Raw genomic sequence first — 21,019 nt, forward strand, 5'->3', positions numbered from 1 at the left:
TTTATTTTCAAGATGATATTTTTTTCTTGAACCGTAAGTTGAGAAACCGGGAAACGAAATAAAGAATGCATGTTATAGTTTATTGGCGTGGTATTTTGTGTCTTTTGTTTTTTAAGCTCCGCGCCAAAATTGTTGAAAAAATCTTTGAACTTTTCAGCAATAAGCCTTGGATATGGCTCGCAAACATTTTTCTTACATGACTCGAGAGTGCGGAATACTTCTATGTTTTGCGGTCTTTCCGCTCAGGTCATTTAATTATTTATATCTTTGTCTTGAATTTTCGATTTATTTTTGAAACTTGCGTTCGAATTGGAACTTTGTTCGAATTGCGTTCTTAGGAGTTTGAACTTAATTAAAAGATGGATTTTCGTTTCTTTGTGTCTCCATTCACGATGAGCGCAGTTTATTCTGTATTTTAGGTCTTCAAAACTTTTGTCAAGACATTTTGGTGTTTCATTTGGCTTTTTATCTACTATCTTTATTGGGGCCAACTTACTTCAAGAAAACATTACTGTAATGATCAAAGGTCTCTTTGATGTTTTTACAAGTTCCCTCTATTAGATATTGGAAGCTCTGAACATTTTTTTGAAGTTTTGGCTGCTTGCCTTTTGCTCATATTGGTTGCATTTAGTCCCTTAGATTTTGACTGCTTTCCCAGTTTGTACATGTGTACAAGAGTTTACGTGCCGCTTCCGACTGACTACCTTTGTACCAGGAGGCACGTGCTAAAAACTGTAACTTGGAAAACAGCAGGTCATAAATGTTGATTATAGAGATGTAATTCTTTGGTAAGGAAATGGATGACTTTTTCACGGTAGCAAAAGAAGATTTGTGAAGCAAATCTCACGAAAGTTTCAACTGTTGACAAGGAACAACAGTGGGCAAAGGGTAGCCCAGGCATATCGTGCCAAAGTAATTATAACTCAAGGGTCTTTTTTGAAACATAACCAACACTGGCGTCAATGAAACAAGCTGATTAGTTTGATTCTCTGACGTCCGGCCATAGCACCACCAACACCACACTTTCAATATTAACTGAAGGCGGAACACCGCGCTGTTTTTTCTGATGTTCCGCCTTCAGTTAATAGTGAAAGTGAGGTGTTGGTGGTGCTGTGTCCGGACGTCAGAGAATCAAACTAATCAACTTGTTTCACTGACGCCAGTGTTGGTGTTGTTTCAAAAAAGACCCTTGAGTTATAGTTACTTTGTCACAATATGCCTGGGCTACCCTTTGCCCACTGTTGTTCCTTGTCAACAGTTGAAACTTTCGTGAGATTTGCTTCACAAATCTTTTTTTGCTACCGTGAAAAAGTCATCCATTTCCTAACCATTGAATTACATCTCTATAATCGACATTTATGACTTGATGTTTTCAAAGTTACAGTTTTTAGCACGTGCCTCCTGGTACAACCTTTTAAGGGAGTCTGTTTTGTCTAATTAACTTTTTGGTATTGGTTAAAACGCGTTTTCAGTATGCCATGGTGCGGCTCAAGCTTTGTAAATTTCAGTGAATAAGACACGGTAATGTAACATCTAATGCAAAATTTTAATACTCTAATGCAACATTTTTATTTAGAGCAAACTCTAGCCAGCTCAAACAGTTTTTGTGCTATTTTCATTCACTGATTTAGTGAAATATTTACTTTTGAAATTATTGGTGGAGAAACCTAACTTTTCCTTGGTTTCCGAAAACGTTTAAAACCGAAAACGTTTTAAAAATCCATCTTCGCAGTGAGAAAACCCGAGAAAGCATTTTACCGGACAATACATTCGATAAAAATTGTTTTCCTGTTTAGGTCGAAAAGAAACTATACAATATTACTAATTGCCCTCAAATGAAGTTCATAGCAATTATATTAGTCCTGCAGTCTGTTTTATGCGATTTTTCGTCTGAACCTTCGAACTTTTTGTCCTCAACAATGGTATAAACAGGTAAAGCCCCCCAGAGAGTATTAAGATACCCCACTCTAATCTTCCCGCATCCCACCAATGCTAGCATCCCTAAGCCCCAGCTGGCTACTATCGAAGCCAACTGCTCGCCGGTCGTTTGAGCGCAATTCGCTCGATGTTAGTTGGTTATGTTATTGAAAAAAAGTTATTTACTTATTCCAGCTAAAAGCAGCTCAACGATCAATCAATATTACTTTTTATCTAACTCCTTGTTGTTAAAAGGCAAGCTCAATAACTACTCTAGTAAAATTTCAGTATCAATTGACGCTGTTAAAAATTCGGCGTATTTTTTCAATGAAAAATACAAAGAGCTTCCAATTTCGCTTTTAATTTACCCATTCTGATCAAGTTTTTATGTAGTTATATGGGATTAAATTATATGTCAATAATATGTGTTACAATCAATTGTTTTTAAAGAATATTGTGAAAGAATATTGCGAAACAATCAAATTTTTTTTAAGAATATCAAAGAATGGTTGAAAAACTTAACCTTTACTTTTGGCGCGCGTATTTTGTCATCTCTAAAAATCCGATTGCGACGAAAAAAGCGTGGACTAAACTGCTTTTCATCATTGAAGAGCTTGACATTGGGAAGTAATGCCTCAAAAATTTAACTTAGCTTTAAAATTTATTTTGGAAAAAAACTGCTAATTGTCAAATCTAGCGGGCGGATGCAGTGTAGCAGATTTCTGTCAAACACTTGGTTGTGTTCAAAAAGCACAAAATAATATTCATAATGTCAGTTTTTTTATATTTTGAAAATGAAGTTTCGCATTCTGTATATAAAATAGTATTAAAATATTGAAATATAAAGTTTGTTAAAATATTTCCACATTTTGATTTTAGAGTTGGTCTTCTAACGACCAGACTAGTTGAATAAACGTCATTTAAATACTGATAAATTCAGGAATACCCAAGTGTCGTTTATTACAATAAACTTTCAATTGTGTCACATTATAGCTGGTTAATGTGTCTGCGATGCACGTGCGCGTGGTCATTGTTTAATTGTAAAAAAATACTTGCAGGCAAATCTGTTGGTGGTGGGGAGATAAAAACTGACCTCTTCGTCGTCTCTGAGTGACTCGGCTGTGCCAACACTCACACAGGGTGATCTGAACTTGACGACTGAGCCCGGCCTCTGGTGGTGTGGTTGAAATGTATGCTGTTGCTGGTTGTAGAGGTCGCAGGGTGACATTGGTGGCAGCAGAGGTCGTGCAGGGTCAGATTGGATTCTGTCTCTCTGTTTGCCTTGTAGCTTGTGTTTTAGAATTTGTTTCACATCCAAATGACCTTGAAAATGAGTATTACCTTGGCTGTTCGAATCTCAAAATGCAAATTTTCCCTTATTTTTTGTCATGTTTTTCTCAAATAGTTGTAGGATTCGTCTTTTTAAATTTAAAAAAGGATCATTTTAAGCCATTTTAAAACTGTTTTTCACAATAGGCGTTTAATAATTCTGTATGGTTCATAGGCTAAGAAGCATATTCATAATTGGGTCAATTTTTAATCCAAGATGGAAATCTGATGGAGAACATGCTGAACTGAACAATAGACAAATACCCATTCATAACTGCGTCAAAAATAGCTGATAAAGGAGCTAAAGCTCGTATGCCGATTCTAAAAAAAACCGGATGCCTTTTTAGAGTGCAGTATGGAACGTTTCTTCAAGTGGTGATAATATACTGTTGTTTTGATCGAGGAACCAGATCTTCGCTTTCTTCAAAGAAAAGAGCACAAAGAGCTCAAGCTGCATGAGCTTACAAATAATATAAAATGAAGTTGACTACCGCATTCTCGAATCTTCGTCACTAATTTTACGTCGAAGATACCTGCAGCCCAGAAAAACACCACAGAAAGATGAATTTTGAAGCGCCAAATGATTGATTTAATCTAGAATTCAGTGAAGGGATCCTTATTGATTGCTCTCGCACGAAGTTTGAGACAATTATTGTAAACGTGTTTTTCTTTTATATGCAAAATTTTTTCTCGACCGTTTTGTAGAACATTTTTTTCAATTTCACTTCTTGAGTGGATTTTTCACGCTTGACTTTTTGATTCTTTGAGTGATTTGAATTATGCGCCTTCAGAATTTGAGTCTGTTGCTAAAATAAAAGCGATTGTGAGCAATTACCGTGTAAAGCCCGTGTATGGTTGTGGTTTATATCCCCAAAGTTCGGTGCTAGTCGTTCGAGAGCATTTTGTGCGATTTTAGTTGGTTTATGTTTCTGGATCGCAGACCGCCACTAGATTAACTTATCTAACCTGAGAAAGGTTGTCTATCTGAGAAGTTCCGCTGCAATTGACTTCCACTTTGTGACGTCACAGCACTTGATGATGCAATAGGCACTGATGTGTTCTCAGTAGAATGGGATAGAAAGACACCAGAAGGTGAGTTCTGCGATGAGTCACAGGGGCCGGAGGGTGCTGCCGATACATCACCAGAGTGGAATACTGAGCTGGTGGAGGATGTGGTGGATTGAGGCTGTGAGTTAAGGTGGATTTCCAGGAATTGGTTAGACAACTCGGGAAGCACATCTAAAATTTCCGTTCAATATCCTGATGATAACAAAAATTTACGCCTGCTAGAGAGGACGGGGGCAGCTTAATTGTTCCAGACAATGTGCTGAAGACGACTATATGCATCAAATATTTTTGTTCTGTAAATTTTGGTTGGACAATATGTTTCGCGTCTAAATTTGGATTATCAGAAAAAAGGTCTTATTAGAAATCAAGTGCACTATAAATTGTACGCACTTAGCAATTTTCAAGTCTGTTTCGCAGCTACACGGCTATTTTTATTAATTTAGTTTATTTTTCGTCATATTTTTTGCTCTACGAATGCAAAGTGGAGTAAAAACGAGCAACTATGGGTTTGATTGTCATGCCGAGAAAACCGTTTTTGTGCACTAAACAGGTTCACTCTTACTTATAGCAAATGGAAAAACGGGTTTTAATGAATTTAGTTTGGAGTAAAAAGCTATACTTGCGCTGGATTAACTTGCTTTTGAGAGGGTAATAGATTGATGAGTTTTTAAATTGCAGGGCGAAGAGTTTGCTCAAATTGTTATGCATGTAATTGGCAAAATCATTTCGCCTGAAATGATTCGAAACAACTCGATTGAATTCGTTTCGCTCGAAATGGGTTCAATTTTGTAAATATAGTTTGATTGCTCGTACTCAAGTGCCATTCCTGTCAGAGCTAATGCTCTTCAAAAGGTTTCTTGTGCAGTGAAATTGACCAAGATTTTTTGATAATAAATGCATTAAAACGAAACGCCTGAAGCATAAACTTTAAAGAGCCTGCACAAAAATGCGATCAACTGAGAGAGCGAGTTCAGATTACAATCACATTAATACGATGATAGGGAACTTCTGAAAATGAAACAGGAGAATTTTTAATCTCAACAGTTGTCGGAAATGTCAAGCAAGCTGAGGTTTCTTAGTTCTGACGAATTACTCAACAGAAAAATTCATAAATTGCGAAAAAATGAACTTCCAAGTACCTTAGCACATATTTTGTCATTTCTGCTGAGAAACCGTGAGTACTCTCTAACAGAAAATTGACAACACAACGCTAGAAATATAGGTAAGTTGCAAATCCAGTTTTTCTTTTGTGCTAGTCAGTAGTTCGGATTAACGGCTAATGTTAAGGAAAATATCGAATTTCACTGCACCGCTTGATATCTTTCCGACACACGTCTTGAAGCTTATCATCTATTCTTACCTCGAGTCTCCTACTGACCTCATAAATTGTGTTTTGTTAACGGGTCTCTTTTCAACTTCTCTGAAGCAAGGAAGAATTACCCCTCTTCATGAAAAACGACGAGAAATAAATAGAAATTTACAGACCTGTTACTAATATTAGAACACTGTCCAAAATAGTCAAAAACTGCTTTTTGAAGCGGATGGTTGATTACTTATCGTTGATTACGGACAAGTTGATAGATCGATGGCTCCTATCTATATAAATAAATTATTTCAACGGAAACAAATATCTGCACGACCTTCGCGTCAGAAACTTGCGAATCTCAAAATGCTCGTCACATGCGATGAGAAAAAGTTTCAGTTTTGGAGTCGCTCAGAGATGGAATGAGTAAATAACGGTAGCAAAAATGATATGGTTGTTTTTTGAAATCGCAATTCTAGTATTACGTCTATTGACTCCCAACATTTACCTTCCGGACAATTTATCTTCCGAGTTTTCTAAGACTTACAGCAATTTATCAGACCTACATTTTTTAAAATTGTTAAAAAGCTCGACAATTGAAGTAAGTTGGTCTCGTAGAAACTGCCTGGCAGACATGAAGCTGCTGATGATGTGAAATATTGAAATTCTTGAAACGCAAAAACTTTTGAAAAGTTCTGGAAGCTGCTGAAAACACACTTATTCTGTCAGGTCTTTTGATTTTCGACAACCACTTATGGGTCTGGAAAGATTTGCTATGCTTCCATCATCAGACTTAATTGAGCACTTTTTTAACCAATACGCAACACTGTGTTCCGAGTCATACCAACGAGTAAACCAATGATATTCATTCTGCAGTGTAAAATTTTACAAATAATTTATTTTTATATTCAACAGATAAATTAAATTCAGTTTTTTTTGCAAAATTCAGAAAACAAACGCGTAAATTTATACGCTTTTTTACGTCAACTCAACAACAATAAGTCCAATTCATTTTCGCAAAGTTAAAGTGAGGCCATGTTGAACAATTATCATTCCGTAAACAAGGGTTCAAGTTAAAAACGGCAGATAAAATTTGTTGTTTGTGGAAATTTTTGCCTTGTTTGATTTTATCTAGTTAGTTCATTCCAATCTAACATTGCTAATATCACAAATGAGTTTGGATTTTGGTATAAAAAAGTTTTGCATTTTGGTAGTAATCATGGATGTCGAATTATTTTTCTTTGGTTAAAAGTTTTAGACAAAATTGTTCTTTTCAGTTAATTTCAATTTTTTTCCTACGTAAAAATTATCAGCCAATTTTTTTTAGTTTTTTTAATTTTATCATTTTTCCCTCAATAGAAAAGTTAATGTGTACCTTGCCAACAATATTGGAGTCAATAGGAATTGGTTTTCAAAATTTGGAAAACTATCTTCTTAGCAATTGGTTTGACGACTGTAAACTGTATTTCTTAAAAGTCAACTATAGGTTAAAATAGTTGAATCAGCGGCTTTTACTTTAAATTTTTTCCATACGATTACTGCGGAGTATTTTTTGGGAATCTAAAAAATCATATTCATAATTTGATTTTTTAATGTGACCAGCAGTCACCTCCATAACAAAATCTCACTGCCTGGATCAAAAACTTTTTTTGGGATTATCTATATCGGTTTTGTTTTTAACTGCTCTCGAACGAAGCTCAGAGCAACTATTGTAAACGTGTTGGTCTTTTTAAAGCAATTTTTTTTGCTTGACCATTTTTGCGCTTTTCTAGAACATTCTTTGACTTCTCAATTACCTTTTCCTGCTTTCGTTCTTCATTTTTGAGTGATCTCTATTGTTCTCACTCTGAATTAAAGCTTATTGATAATATTAAAATCGATTGCAGCATAGCAAAAGAGGGGCCTGATAGCCGAGTGAACCGTGCTTCTGGTGAGGGATCGGGAGATCCATGGCTCGAATCACAGCGTGGTCAACTATTTTTGCACCCATAACGAGAATTTAGGCTACAGTCCCTGAATTAAATTGCCTTGCCTGTCGTTCGAGAGCAATTCTTACGACTTTAGTCAGTTTAAAATTGCTTTTAATTTTTTTTAATTTTTGTTAAAAATTAACTTAGAAAATCTTCAATCGTGTTAAATGCTAGTTTTCCTATTTGCAGGTTTTTGAGTTTTTTAGTCTAATTTTAAATCTTGTCTTCTTATGTTTACGATAGTTTAGTCTGTTATTGATAGAACTTTGGTTCTATTAGTACCCACAGCAGTTAATTATAGTGGTCTGATCTGTTTTTTTCGTTGATTTAAAAAGGTGACATATCTGCAGTATATTGCGTCTTTTCCTTGCAATATACCGGCCATATTCTCTATTTCATTGTTTTGCAGAAATGTGCCTTAAAGTTTTTGTATTCTAGCCTCAAAAGTTATGCATTTTTAAAGCGAAAAATTATATATGGGTAACTTTTTTTGAAACAGTGTTTTGATTCGGTCAATTTTCAATCCATATGTTGAATTGTGTACAATTCACGCTGAAACTAATGTGGTATCGTTCAAATACCGATTTAGCAATCTACATAGTTGTGACAGCTGTCATGAATAGGGAACTTGTTTTTTTGTAATGGTTTTTAGGGAGTTCAATTACCTCACGTTTATCTTGTTTGGATTTTCTTGCGTTTATGGTTTTCCGCTTTCATGGCCCATTTCAGTTATATTTGTGACGATCAACACTTTTTTATTCGATGTCATATAAAGGGTCCTTTTTTTCTGACTTCAGCTGAATGTTTTGTTTCGAACAGTTGCCTTTTTTATCACCATGTATATAATATTTATGTTGTTAAATTTTCTGCTTAAGAAAAAAAGGGTTTTCTAAGACTTGCAGCAACTTATCAAACCAACATTTTTTCCTTTTTAAAATTGTTAAAAAGCTTGAAAGTTGACGTAAGTTGGTCTCGTAGAAACTGGCTGGCAGACATGAAGCTGCTGATGATGTGAATTAGAAAATTTTTGAGTAAATTTGAGCATTTTATAATCAAGGTGGCTTTATATTGTGCGTTTCAACATATTGTTTGGACCCCTCACATACACTATATTGTCATCCCGTAAACAGATTTGTAAGGAAAAACTGCTTGATTGTAAATTTCTATGTCTCCCTTATCGTTCTTTTTCTGGGAAGTTCTTTTTCTGGTTTACTTCAACGTTAAAATGCTGACGTTCGAAAGGCTTTCAAAATACTGTTACTTGAAATATTTAGCCAACAAGATTGAAGTAAATTCGAATTGGTTTTTATCGAAACCTCCAAATTTAGCGTTTGAACAAAGTGTTTAACATTCAACTGTGATTGATAAAAGGCAATAGCAGGTTTAAATAGTTATTTTATTGGCGTTTACTTTGAGTTTTGTTCCACCCATTTACTGCGGACTATTATATTTTTGGATATCTGAAAAATGATACCTTTAATTTGGTTTAATAATTTGATCGGCAGTGAGCTCCATATCAAAAATCTCACTGCTTTGATCAAAAAACTAAAGTCCTGATTGGTTTGATGTTTTTTAGTCAATTTTTAAATTACTTGAAGAAAAAAACAGTTCTGAAAATCGTTTGATATGCTAGTTTTCAAATTTGCAGGTTTTTGGACTTTTTGATTCTAGCCTTTAAAACCTGCGTATTTTGCATGCAGCAGCTTTTTGCGGCTTCTTGCAATCTACGGGGCAAATTCTGTTTTTAATTGTTTTGCATAAATTTGCTTATATTTTTTTGTATTCTGGCCTGGGAAGTTCTGCATATTTTTTTATTTAGGGAAAGTTATATAAGTGAGAACTATTTTGAAACAGTGTTTTGATTCGGTCAATTTTCAAGCCATATGTTTCACGCTGAAATAAATGTGTCGTTCAGATCCAGCTAATGTGTCAAAACTAAAGTGTTGAAACTAATGTGTCGTTTGATTAAGCCAGCTGAACGTTTTCTTGGACAGTTGGTTTGGAACATCTTCATAATTGCTATAGTTGTCAGAAATAGCAAAAGTGTGTATTGTAATTGGCTATTTAGGGGTTTGAGTTTTCTGAATTTTATTCGGTTTGGATTTTTTGGCGTTATGATTTTTTTCAATGTTCAGCTTTCATGCACTATTTCAATCATACTTGTGACGAGCATAACTTTTTTATCCGAAGTGACATAAATCTTGCAGCTGATTTTCCGCTGAATTTGTTGTGTTTCGAACAGATCCCTTTTTGTTTGACCATGTGTATAATATTTGTCGTTAAATTTTCTTTTTCAGAACTTGTCTTCTAAGACTTGCAGTAACTTGTGAGAACGACATTTACTTCCTTTCCTACGATGATCGTTTTTCTATTTGGTTATAGAGGTTCTTAAATGTTGCAATTTTTTAATGCTATTGGGAGATCCGGTGTAAACTCAGAATCTCAAAAATATTTACCAATTTTTTAAAATGCTCCAAAAATGCTGTAAGTTGGGCTGTAAGTTAAACAGAAATATTGAGAGTAAAATTGTTTGTGAAATAAAATCAAGGAGGCTTTATACTGTGCGTTCCAACAATTTGTTGACTCCTCCCATCCACTAACCTCGGTTGTTATTGTCAGCACGAAAACTCACAGATGCTAAGTTTTGAGGAAAAACTGCTTGATTGTGATTTTGTATTGTTGAAGTTCTATTTTAGGTTACTTCAAAATTATAATCGTGACTTTTGAAATGCTTCTAGAAAATTGGTAATTGAATTATTTTTTATTCATTTGTGAGGTCTGCACAAAAACTTCGCTTTAAAATTTGTAAATACACCTGATGCAATAAAACAAGATTTGAGTAATGGTCCAAAAGGATTTTGGACCATTACTCAAATCACATGATACAATTTGTACAATACCATCGCTTTCAGTTGTTTTAAGATAGTTTTTCACATAAATTGTACAATGGTGACATGAAAAAAACAATTCAAACCTACTCAAAAGGGAAAATTTATGCAGTTATTGAAGAAAACGGGGTCTAAGTTAATTAAAGTGAAATAATGTTGCATTTATTTATTCTTCGAAGTTTTCAACAATCTATGCGAAAAGTAGCAAGGAGGTTCGGTAATGTGCGTTCGCACATATTGTTCCAACCACGCTTATCCACAATTTTGGAGGTAATGTCTATCAAATGAGGAAGAGATAGAAAGCTAAGAAATCCAACATTCTCTCAAAAATAATTAGTTTATGAATAAAAAAATTTCTTCCAACTCAAATCAATTAGTAAAGTAAGAAAACGCCACATCAGTGTGCAGATGAGACTAGCCTTTATTACGACAACGAGACAAGACAAAAAACAAATAACAAGAACAAACTCTTTCATCCAAAACTCAATGTCTATCTTTTTCGAAAAAAATTAAATAATAACAAAGTCAACATATCGTGAAGTAAAACCTGAGGCTGTTAAATTAAATTATTTGTTCTATTTAAAACAATTATTTTCAAATAGTGAATGCCATTAGATTTCAAATCAAATCTCTAAATAGGTTTATGTTCATTCATTAATCAATATGACCATTTCGAGTCCTTTCATAATCCAGAATATGTACGTCTACAAAAGCACGACAAACTCAGACGAGAACGAAAAATTCCATTAATAGTTGCAATAAAACGGTGACGAAGCCGTTAAAACCATAATCTGTTTCATACAGAAATACGATAATATCAATTGCATGTTCTTTGAACACCAAGATTGAGAGTTGTGACCCCTGCATAATAAAACTTGGTCAAAATTATTAAAAAAGAGCAGAAAGGGAAAAGTTAGAAAAAATATGTATTTTTCAAAAAAAAAACAATTATTTCTTAGGACATAAAGTAATTAGCTGTCAACTGAAATCATCAAATCTGTCAACTCTGTCAATATTCAGAATATGGTATACGTGTACAAAAAGAACGATAACTTGACCAAGTCAAAAATTAATTTATTGTTTTGCGAAAAACCGGTATCGAAGCCGTTAAAACAATAAGGAATGTACAGAAAGCATTCGATATGTTGAACTGTGTCTCTCATCAAAACGAACAGTTTGATATGCGACCTCTTTTTAATGAGACTAGGTAACATGTAGACAGAAAAGGGTCATAAAAAGTTCGAAAAAACTTTAGCTATCAACTGAAATCAGTATATAGGTTCCTTTGTTCATCCATAGAATGCTGCCAAGACCTACAATTATCGACATTTTCGTCGTACGAAGAGAAAAACAAAATTCTTCTAAATTCTGCTAGAAGACGGTATCAAAACAGATGAAACCATAGTTTTTTCACTGCAAAACTAATATGTTCAATTGTTTCTTTTTAAATGCCAATAATGTGATATCTGATCTGTCAATAATGTGACAGGACTATAAGAACCTCAAAGACGGGAAGATGTCCAAATAACGTTTTGTGAAAACTCGTAGCATTCATTACGTAAAGCCTAAAACCGCTATTAATATAATTTTTTAATTGATGATGTTAAGCTACAAGTTGACAAATAGTTGAGAAAAGTTCAGTAAGCTCAATAATCCATTGTTTATTTTGAAAATATGTATTCCTAAAAGTCAGAACGACCTTAGGTTTTCTACTCAAAAACTAGGTATGTTTTCTTGCATCTTAGGAAGCCAATTGGTTATTCTTACGCCTTGATTTGAATCGTCGTTTCTGTAATTAATGTAAGGAAGCCAAAAAAGATTTTTTTTTAAAGAAAATACTTACAATCCGATTTTCTTTTGGAATTGTAAAGACAACGGTTAGAACAAAACTAACCTTGCTATTACAGTTCGTCCATTAGAAACACGTGATTGTTCCGAATATTATGGATATGGATAATTTGACAAAAAGTCAATATATCAAAAAATAAATGATGCATTTTGCATATTTATCGACGAGTTAAAGTAGCAAAAAACAGGTAGAATTGTAATTCAAGAACACTCATAAGATTCACAAGTGAAACAAGCCTTCGAAGTTAGAAGCCTTTGGAGTTGACGGAGATTATGTCAATCATTATGAGATTATGTATTCTCATGTGAATTATGTCGATTGGCCAAAATTGACTGAAGGGCAAACGTATCCAAGAGCCATATATGGTTCCATACACGCCATACAAAATTTTTGTTGCACGATCTTACCATGGTTGCCAAGTTTTTAATACATTTTTTTTCGCGATTCATAAACAGCAATCTTTTTGCAATACGTCTTCAAACATTTTTTAAAAGAGGAAACGTTAACCAGGATTTGTTCAAAATTGGCTTTCGAACGATTTAAATTTCACCATATATGGTCATCCATAGCACCATGAACGTCTATTGTCATATATATGGTTGCCAAGAAACCATGAACTTGAACTTTTTTCAAAGTTTTGACAGATACTTTTCACCACCAAAATTTGTCATAGGCAGTTATTTCACGCTTTTTCAGCCTAAGTTTGAAATTTCGTTCGGTCAGGTATATGGTTGCCAAGTTTTCTTGGTCACCATATATGGCTTGGATATTGTTGCCAAGATTTATTTATGGTGGTCAACCCGGGGAATTTTGAGTTCTTGCCCCGCTAATGTGTGTCGGAACAATAAGATTTATCATTTTGTTTAAATTTTACTTTTTATTTCAAAGGATTTAGCTCAGATAATTTTATATTCGGCTGCTTCAAGCTACTAATCTACTCTAAGCTTCATTGCTTTGCTTTTTAACTGCTCTCAAACAAAGTAGTCCTGCTGACGTTTTTAATGCAATTTTTCATATTACCAATTTTTCGTTTGATAGTTTTTTTCGTCTCACCGCCAAATTTTTGTAACATTTCTTTTTCAGAAACGGGATGACCTGGTAAAGCCTGCCGGCATGAAGTCACAGAGCTGTTGTCTTAGAGCGTGTCTCCTCACATTTTTCAACACCCCCCCCCCTCAGATGCAGGTTTTGATAGATATTTCGGTAATATGTGACTGTGGAAGTTTTCGTTGAGATGGAGATCTGAATATTTAACTTACGTTGTTGAGGCACGGAATGTTGCATGATCATATCCTGTTCCATGACAGTCAGTGTCTGGCAGCCTGCAGCATCCGAGATCAATTCCAGATCATCAAAGAGATCAGTGTTGTCGTCTTGCTGATCATAGATGTCTCGTCCCACACTAGAACTGCCCATTCTCATCTGCTCAGTTAGTTCAGATTGGGTCCAGGTGGATTCGAAGTCTCCGGTTCCACCTTGAAGCATCGTTTCCAACTGAGCCGGCCGGATTGTTGACTCTGGATCTTCTTGTGGGTCCGGTTCTAAATGGTAGTAGGCTTGTTGTCCAAATACCTGGTCTGAAAATAGATGCATTTTTATCAGTGAATAGAAGAAGGCAAATGATTTTAGGATCGAACACTTGAGAAGCTTGAAAAGCCCATGAAATTATAGCCCTCCATTATGGTATAATTACCATCATGGGGGGTTATAGGTTATCTGACCACTAAGCTTGGGGGGGGCTATGATGGGAAAGACCCGAAGTCCAATGCCATCAAGTATATGAGTAATTAGTTTGTTTGATGAACAATTAGCTCATTTCGCCTCCTCTCAAAAGTGCCCCCCTCATTGCGAATATTAAAATGTATACCTTGAGACGGCATCGGACATTGAGGAGGTTGAAGCTGCACAAATCTAGTGGCCTCGCTTATAGGGCACCCTGGAGGATTGGGTTCAGGCTGGATTTGATGGGAAGTGAGTGTAGGGCGGGTTGATGGTGGTTGTCCATAATATCCGGGCTGTGCACCTCCCCCTCCCCCGTCGTCAGGGTAGAATATGTCGTCATCCATTGGATCCATTGCTCAACAGTCCTTATTGACACTCAAGCAGGGCATGGTTGGAAAGTGTTAGTTGCTCAGTTTAGAGCCACTGCCTGTAAAATATGCACCAAATAATTTTGTTTCCCTAAAATTAAGAAGTGCTGCTTCCAAAATTTTTTAAACTTATAAATTTGTAAGACTTTTCAAACTTTTTCAAACTTAACTAAATTTGTGAGAGGAGGGACATGGCTACTAAGTCGTCATTGACATCATACATATCATAAATATTGTTTCTATGAATTTTCTATCTTTGTCAACCCGATGTCAAAATTTGAAATGAAAAAGAAAAATGGAGAAGTAAACTCTGTAGTACAGAAATCTCAGACTAAAGTGACAATTGGCATGTGGGCACGATACGGATTGCAAACAGATGAATTGTGTTCTATATTGGAGTGGAGAACCCGCTTACATCCAATTCCTTCAGTTTCCCTAAATTAGGACCAAGACGGGTTTCCCAGGTTGAGGTGCCATCCGGAAGTGACCTCTGATCAGACCAAGTCCAACGCACACGGTGTGTTCCCAGACCAAAATTACAGGGTCTGGGATTTTGTTCCAGCGCACAATAGTATGATCAGAGGTCACTTCGGTCTGGGGATGGTATGATCAGAGGTCACTTCGGTCTGGGGATGGTATGATCAGAGGTCACTTCGGTCTGGGGATGGTATGATCAGAGGTCACTTCGGTCTGGGGATGGTATGATCAGAGGTCACTTCGGTCTGGGGATGGTATGATCAGAGGTCACTTTGGTCTGAGGATGGTATGATCAGAAGTCACTTCAGGATGGGAATGGTCTGATCAGAGGTGGATTCAAGCGCACATTAGTCTGATCATAGGCCATTTCGAGCGGAATTTTGTTTTGATTTTTTGTTTTTTTTTACAGAGAGATGTCGGCTCTGTCAAGAGGCAACAAAAAGCAGCATTCTGATCACAGACAGATCTAGAGTCTGTTTAACTGTAGTATACGATGTTTTATATGGAAATCTGTCTAAATTTTTTCATTGAGTTGGAAATATGCACTATAGTGTACTAAATAATTTTTTACTCAGCAGTTGGGTTATCTTTTCTTTAGCAATAAAACTTTCGTCTGGCACGGTCTGATCAGAGGTCACTTGCGGATGGCACCTCAACCTGGGTTGGGTCCATTTGACTTGAGTTTTGATTATTGAGGTGGTCCCGGAACGGGGAGATAGAACTTTAACTGTAGACCAGACCACATTGAAGACTTTGTGCCTGACCGGACAATTGCAGACACTCCCTACCCTACTCAGAATGCTCGTAAGACATTTAAAATGTTTCATCAATACGAAGTTTTAGTTAGCAGTTACTGTTGACAGAACAGCAAAAAACAGGTGAAAAACAAGTTGTCGAGGTATAATTATAGAAATACTCTATTCAAGTTTCCAAACAATTATTGAGTAAGCTTTTATCTCGAAAAATAACAATCAGGATCGGTTATGCACGATGATTGCTTAATGTTCCAATTCGTTCCAATGCCACCTAATGTATAAAAATTCCTGTTCCTATCGCATGCATGTCCTCAATTATGTCTATAAATGTAGTCGCGTTCCTGCTGCATAATTAGGTTGACCTGTCAAAATACATCATTTTAATTGCCTGGTAGCAACCAATGATTAATGCTTTCCTTAAAAAAAGTCTAAACATTCCGGAATCAATCGACTCGAAACAGAAACTGGTCTCAGACTCCCAGTAAAAATTTCTACTTGGTATATTCATTAAGAAATTTACTTCTGTAGACTACTCAATTTGAAACAACACACGGTAGAAATTTTCTAAATAAAAAAGATCACGTCGAAATCTTTCGACATATCTTCAAAAATTGAAAAATTCACAGATTTCGACTGTAATTTCTTTAAACTCAACAGACGATATGCAGTTGAGTTGGTTCAACGAAGGAGTTGCCACTTGCTCTGCAGTGATTTCCTGGTACTATATTTGTTTAATTGAGGGCTGCTTGTCTGAATGTCTCTGACCTAACACTTCAAACAAAAATTAAAACAAAGACAAAAAAGCCAAAAACAGTAATTTTCTCAAAAATGTTTCATTAGGTTCCTTAACGACTGGTTCATCAAATTTAACTTTATGAATGGCTGTTAAGCAGAAATTGATATCATTTAATCAATATTCTTTGCCAAATATAGCCAAAAAACGATAGCAGGCACGTCATTAATATTATCGTTAATTCTGATTGGATCCAAAAAAAACTGTAGACTACAAAATTCTAAGTGAGTGCAATAATCGCTAAAAACACGTCTAAGATGACAGAATATCGAAAATAAAAAAATGCTAGTCTAGCATGTTTTAAATGGTAAAAATTGTTCACAAACCTACGATTATTTGTCAATACATAATAGAACTACTGAGATCGAAAATTGGAATTAAAACCAAAAGACTGCTTTGACAGAGTATCACGAGATCAAACAATTTCGGTCGCTTAGCGCAAATTTTCCGCACTTAGTGTTTTCGTTCCCTTTCGAAAGCTGGTGTGAACAAAAACCACAGTCTTCTCTCCGCTCTCATTTTGTTTAGCGACAAAAAATCACAATTTTTGCCGTGCAAAATTGACTTTGACATCCTTTTTGGCGGCTGGACTGATTTGAAAAAATAGATCACCATAACTCTTCTTCGAGTCGCTAAAACAATATTTCCATTTATTCGAAACTATTTAGCGATTAATTTTAGATGAAAATTTACGCCTCAAATTTTTGAAAGAAAATCTTATGCTCGTCTATCAATTTTTTTGAAAAAGTTTAAATTGCTAGCATACTATTTATGAAATTGGTCCTTTTTTTCTCTGATGAAAACTTATAGTTCGGTCCAAGCACAGAAAATACAGAAAATGATTTGATAATACGCCTAACTTCTGCTCTGGAAAAGAAATTTTTGCTAAGGATCTGGCCTTGCGCTTTATCTGTTTTATAAATTGTCATTTGTTTAATTGCTTTCAATAATTCAAACAGCCAATTATATGCACCGATTTCAAAGCTTAAATTTCAAGTGACCCGGGTCGAGGTTTGATCAAAAAATAATGGAAGATTAGCAGTTAATAGCGGTGAAAAAAACCCGCATCTTTTAGCGCAGAATGCGTTCATAGCGGTGATTTTTTTAAGATTAGCGCTGAATTTAGCGGTGATTTTTTGTAAGATTTGCGATTTTAGCGGTGAATTTTTTCACCGCTTCGTGGTAGAACTTAATTTTTTTCACCGCATTCTGCTCGTAGCGGTGATTTTTTTGTCACCGCTTAAGCGGTGAAAGAAAATATTTCAACGCTACCAGCAGAATGCGGTGAAAAAAATTTTAAGCGCTGCCACGAAGCGGTGGAAAGTTTTTTTCAGCGCTACCGTCAGAATGCAGTGAAAAAGTTTTCAGAGCTCCCAACAAATGTGGTGAAAAATTCAACGCTGATCGTACGAAAATTCACCGCAACATATTTTTACATTACCTGAACTAGCACGCTAGCTAAATAAAAATTCTAAAGGACATGAAACGAAATTGGAAAATTCCAGGTTTCATTTTGGAATATCTTTATTTCAAATTTCTTTCAAAGCTCTCTGGCAGCTTATAATGTGTGGGTTTGACAATTTTTGTATTGCCTTGCCCATGGCAAATTGTGTAATAACGAATCAAAACTAGAAGGAATAGATTAGAAATTCTTTGCTTCATCCATTCTTTTTTTCTGGCGAAGTACTCTTATTCTTCTTTACTCCCAGAGAACATATACTAACAAAAGCGTTAAATCATAATTTCGATTTCTAAATAGTAATAGAAATTGCTCAAAGAAATAGAAAAAAGACGTACATTTTGTAAATATTTAGTAGAAAATTGTAATTTTTGAATACTTTTAAGTACTTTTTGTATTATATCAATTTGCTTCCTTTAACGGTTAAGAGAATACTCAAAAATTTATGCATTGAAAAAAGGAAGCAAAAAACTTGAAAAAAGTCTAGGAAATTTTTCAATGCAATTTTCTCAAATGCAAAAGCTTCTGAAACACTTAGGTTTATAGTGAATATTGCATTTTGGACGTTAATCAGATGCTAGCAATGTGCCTACACACAGTTAACCTACACAATGTTTGAAAAGGTTAAGTAAGAGCTCGGACGGTTTAAAAGTGAGTTTGTTTCTCTGAAACTCGATCAATTTTACTGATTAAAAAGTGTATAATTTACTTCAACGATTCTAAGTACATGAAATTAAATTTGATTAAAAATTAAATTAAAAGTTCGGATAAAAGTTTTGATTAACTGGGTTTTGAAAGTTTCGTTTTTCTTTCTCGATGGAAGAAATTAATTTTTAGCTTAGGTTGTAAAAAATTATGCTGGTTGGAACAAAATGTAACGAAGTCCCAGAAATTCTTTGGTGTTAAAAGTTTTTTTTACCTTTTTCATGCAGAGAAATTAATGAAACTGAGCAATGTTAGAAATATCAACTTACCATTCATTCATTATCGTTCTTGGCTGTATATTCCGTTCTTTCCCCCAATTGGATATTGTGTCGTTATCTTGAAAACTGCTAGAGTACCTTTGTGAGGCGGCAATAACTACTTCTACATTATTGCTGCGTTGTTTGCTGTTGCGTTAGTTTTGTGCGATCATAAATTTACCAACTATTAAGTTTACTCGTAAGCGATTTGATAAAAAGTTTAATTTAAGCTTGAAAAAGTGATAGCGTTTCTTCAGGAAAAATTGTACACGAAAAATTTGGCGAATTTAAGCGGCAATTACAAATTCTCTGTTTGAATTGGGATTATAAATAACGAAAATATATCAAAATATAACTAATCATTTTCAAGTGAAAAGCATAAAAAATGTGAAGGAAATAGTCAAATATAATTAAAAATAGCACAATATTTTTAGCACAACGGTTTAAGCGACGGTTATTTGTATTGCTGGATTACAAAAATACAAAATAAATAACCAATTTTGGAAAGGATGTAATTATGACTCATAACTAACGCGCCCACGCACCCAGAATGTATTCATAATAACTAGATGGTGCGTGAACATGTTCGCGCATGCGCGCGTCATCAAAACTGCGCCAGACTATTTAATTGATAATGTGCACTTTTATACCTTACTTTCTTTATTGTGGTAATAATAATATGTCTGCTATGAGTTTATTTGCACTCGGATATTCGACCGAAGTAAACAGATTGAGATTTAAAGAAGTGTTTGATGGTTTAAGTAAATTGAACTAATAAAACTGTTTTTGTTTACAATTATGGCGACATAGATTTTCATATAATGGTGATAAAATTTTTAAGCTTAAACAATATATCAGTTTTTCGTTTCTGATAATTTTGTGGTAAAATTGGAATAATTAAACAGCTGCTGGTTACAACTGTAAAGTGTAATTGAAGAACCACTACAATAAGTCGTAAATAATTTGTTTTTTTAATCTAAAAATTGATGGTATGTTGAAAAAGCGCCAAAAATAGAGAAATAATCGCGACTTAGACAACGCGTCACAGTTTTAACTGTAAATATTTTGACCAAGACAGTTTAGAAAAGTGTGATTGGAAAATAAACTTTTCTTATTGTGTAAACAAAATTGGTGTAAACAAAATTGGTGTAGACGAAATTAGTGACGTAAGCATTTATTTTTTGTTACCAAATTGTTATCATAAGCTATCGTTTTTAGCAAACTGGAGGATAATAAACAGAATTTTTATTGGTAAAAGCTGCAGAAATTCTCGCTGCAATTGCTGCAAAAATGGTGCTGATTGGTAAGAAGAAAGCAACTAATATGCATATCGCAGAAATAAATTAATCGTCATCTATCAATACTGAATTTGGTCTAAATTTGAAAGTCTTTAATCTGATTGGTTAATACCAACAGTTGACCAATCATACAAAACTTTGTCTGTGTAAAGGTATATCCCGTATATATATCCCAGGAAATTTAGCCCGAGGAAGGGGTCGATTGCGGCGGGTTCTTGTGGGATTAAAAGCAGGAAGAGTTGAGCCCTGGATAAAGTAAAGGCGCGTTTATTTACAGCTAAGCTGCAGTTAAATTAGCACCAACATATCTAACATCAGGATACATGTAGAGTGTGGTAGTACGTACGTACATATGGTTGACTCATTTTCGCATTTTTCAAACGCATTCATTGTATAAAAAGGCAGTATTGAACCGCCAACGCGATATGCTAACTGAATGACGTAATATAAATGAGGAATAAATGATTATAGTAAAAAACGAGCAATAAGGCAATTGAATAATATAAGAAATATAATGTGAAGGTAGCTTGGAAAAATGGAAATGTGTGTCAATATTTTGCAACTCTAAACCTACATTCAACTTTGCAGAAAAAAAATTGTGTTGCTATTAAAATAGTAGTGCGGCCGACCGTAGTACGGCGGAGTAATATACTTAACAATACATCGGTAGCTTCTATTTATTAAAGTTTTTTAAATGACCGTATTAAAAGTTTACTGAGGCCATCAAACTGGGTATTAAAAGCTGTTCTTGTTCACAAGAATGTTCCTGTTTTAGCTAAAGGAAAAATTTGAAAAAACGTAATATTTGAAAAATAGTGAAAAAAAGCAGGGAAAATTAGCTATAGGTTCGAAAAATTGCGA

The 21,019-nt window shown here is 34.8% G+C and overlaps 1 protein-coding gene across 2 annotated transcripts in view; it reads right to left on the bottom strand.

The window, feature by feature from the left end:
* The window catches only part of LOC142339571 (uncharacterized), a 40,447-nt gene extending 19,721 nt beyond the window's left edge, over positions 1 to 20,726 (bottom strand). Inside the window, exons 1-5 of one of the 2 annotated variants that reach the window (XM_075389712.1) lie at positions 18,873 to 20,726; positions 14,192 to 14,473; positions 13,584 to 13,865; positions 4,213 to 4,485; positions 3,011 to 3,240 (exon numbers count right to left, since the gene is read on the bottom strand). In XM_075389712.1, coding sequence (XP_075245827.1) covers positions 3,011 to 3,240; positions 4,213 to 4,485; positions 13,584 to 13,865; positions 14,192 to 14,399 — 993 coding nt within the window. In that variant the 5' untranslated portion in view covers positions 14,400 to 14,473; positions 18,873 to 20,726. Of the gene's footprint in view, positions 1 to 3,010; positions 3,241 to 4,212; positions 4,486 to 13,583; positions 13,902 to 14,191; positions 14,474 to 18,872 lie in introns of both variants that reach the window. The other variant, XM_075389711.1, reaches the window with a different exon arrangement.
* Positions 20,727 to 21,019: the final 293 nt, after the last annotated feature.

Source organism: Convolutriloba macropyga, chromosome 5 (genome assembly GCF_964194025.1).
Source record: "Convolutriloba macropyga chromosome 5, txConMacr16.3, whole genome shotgun sequence".
NCBI classification, from domain to species: domain Eukaryota; kingdom Metazoa; phylum Xenacoelomorpha; order Acoela; family Convolutidae; genus Convolutriloba; species Convolutriloba macropyga.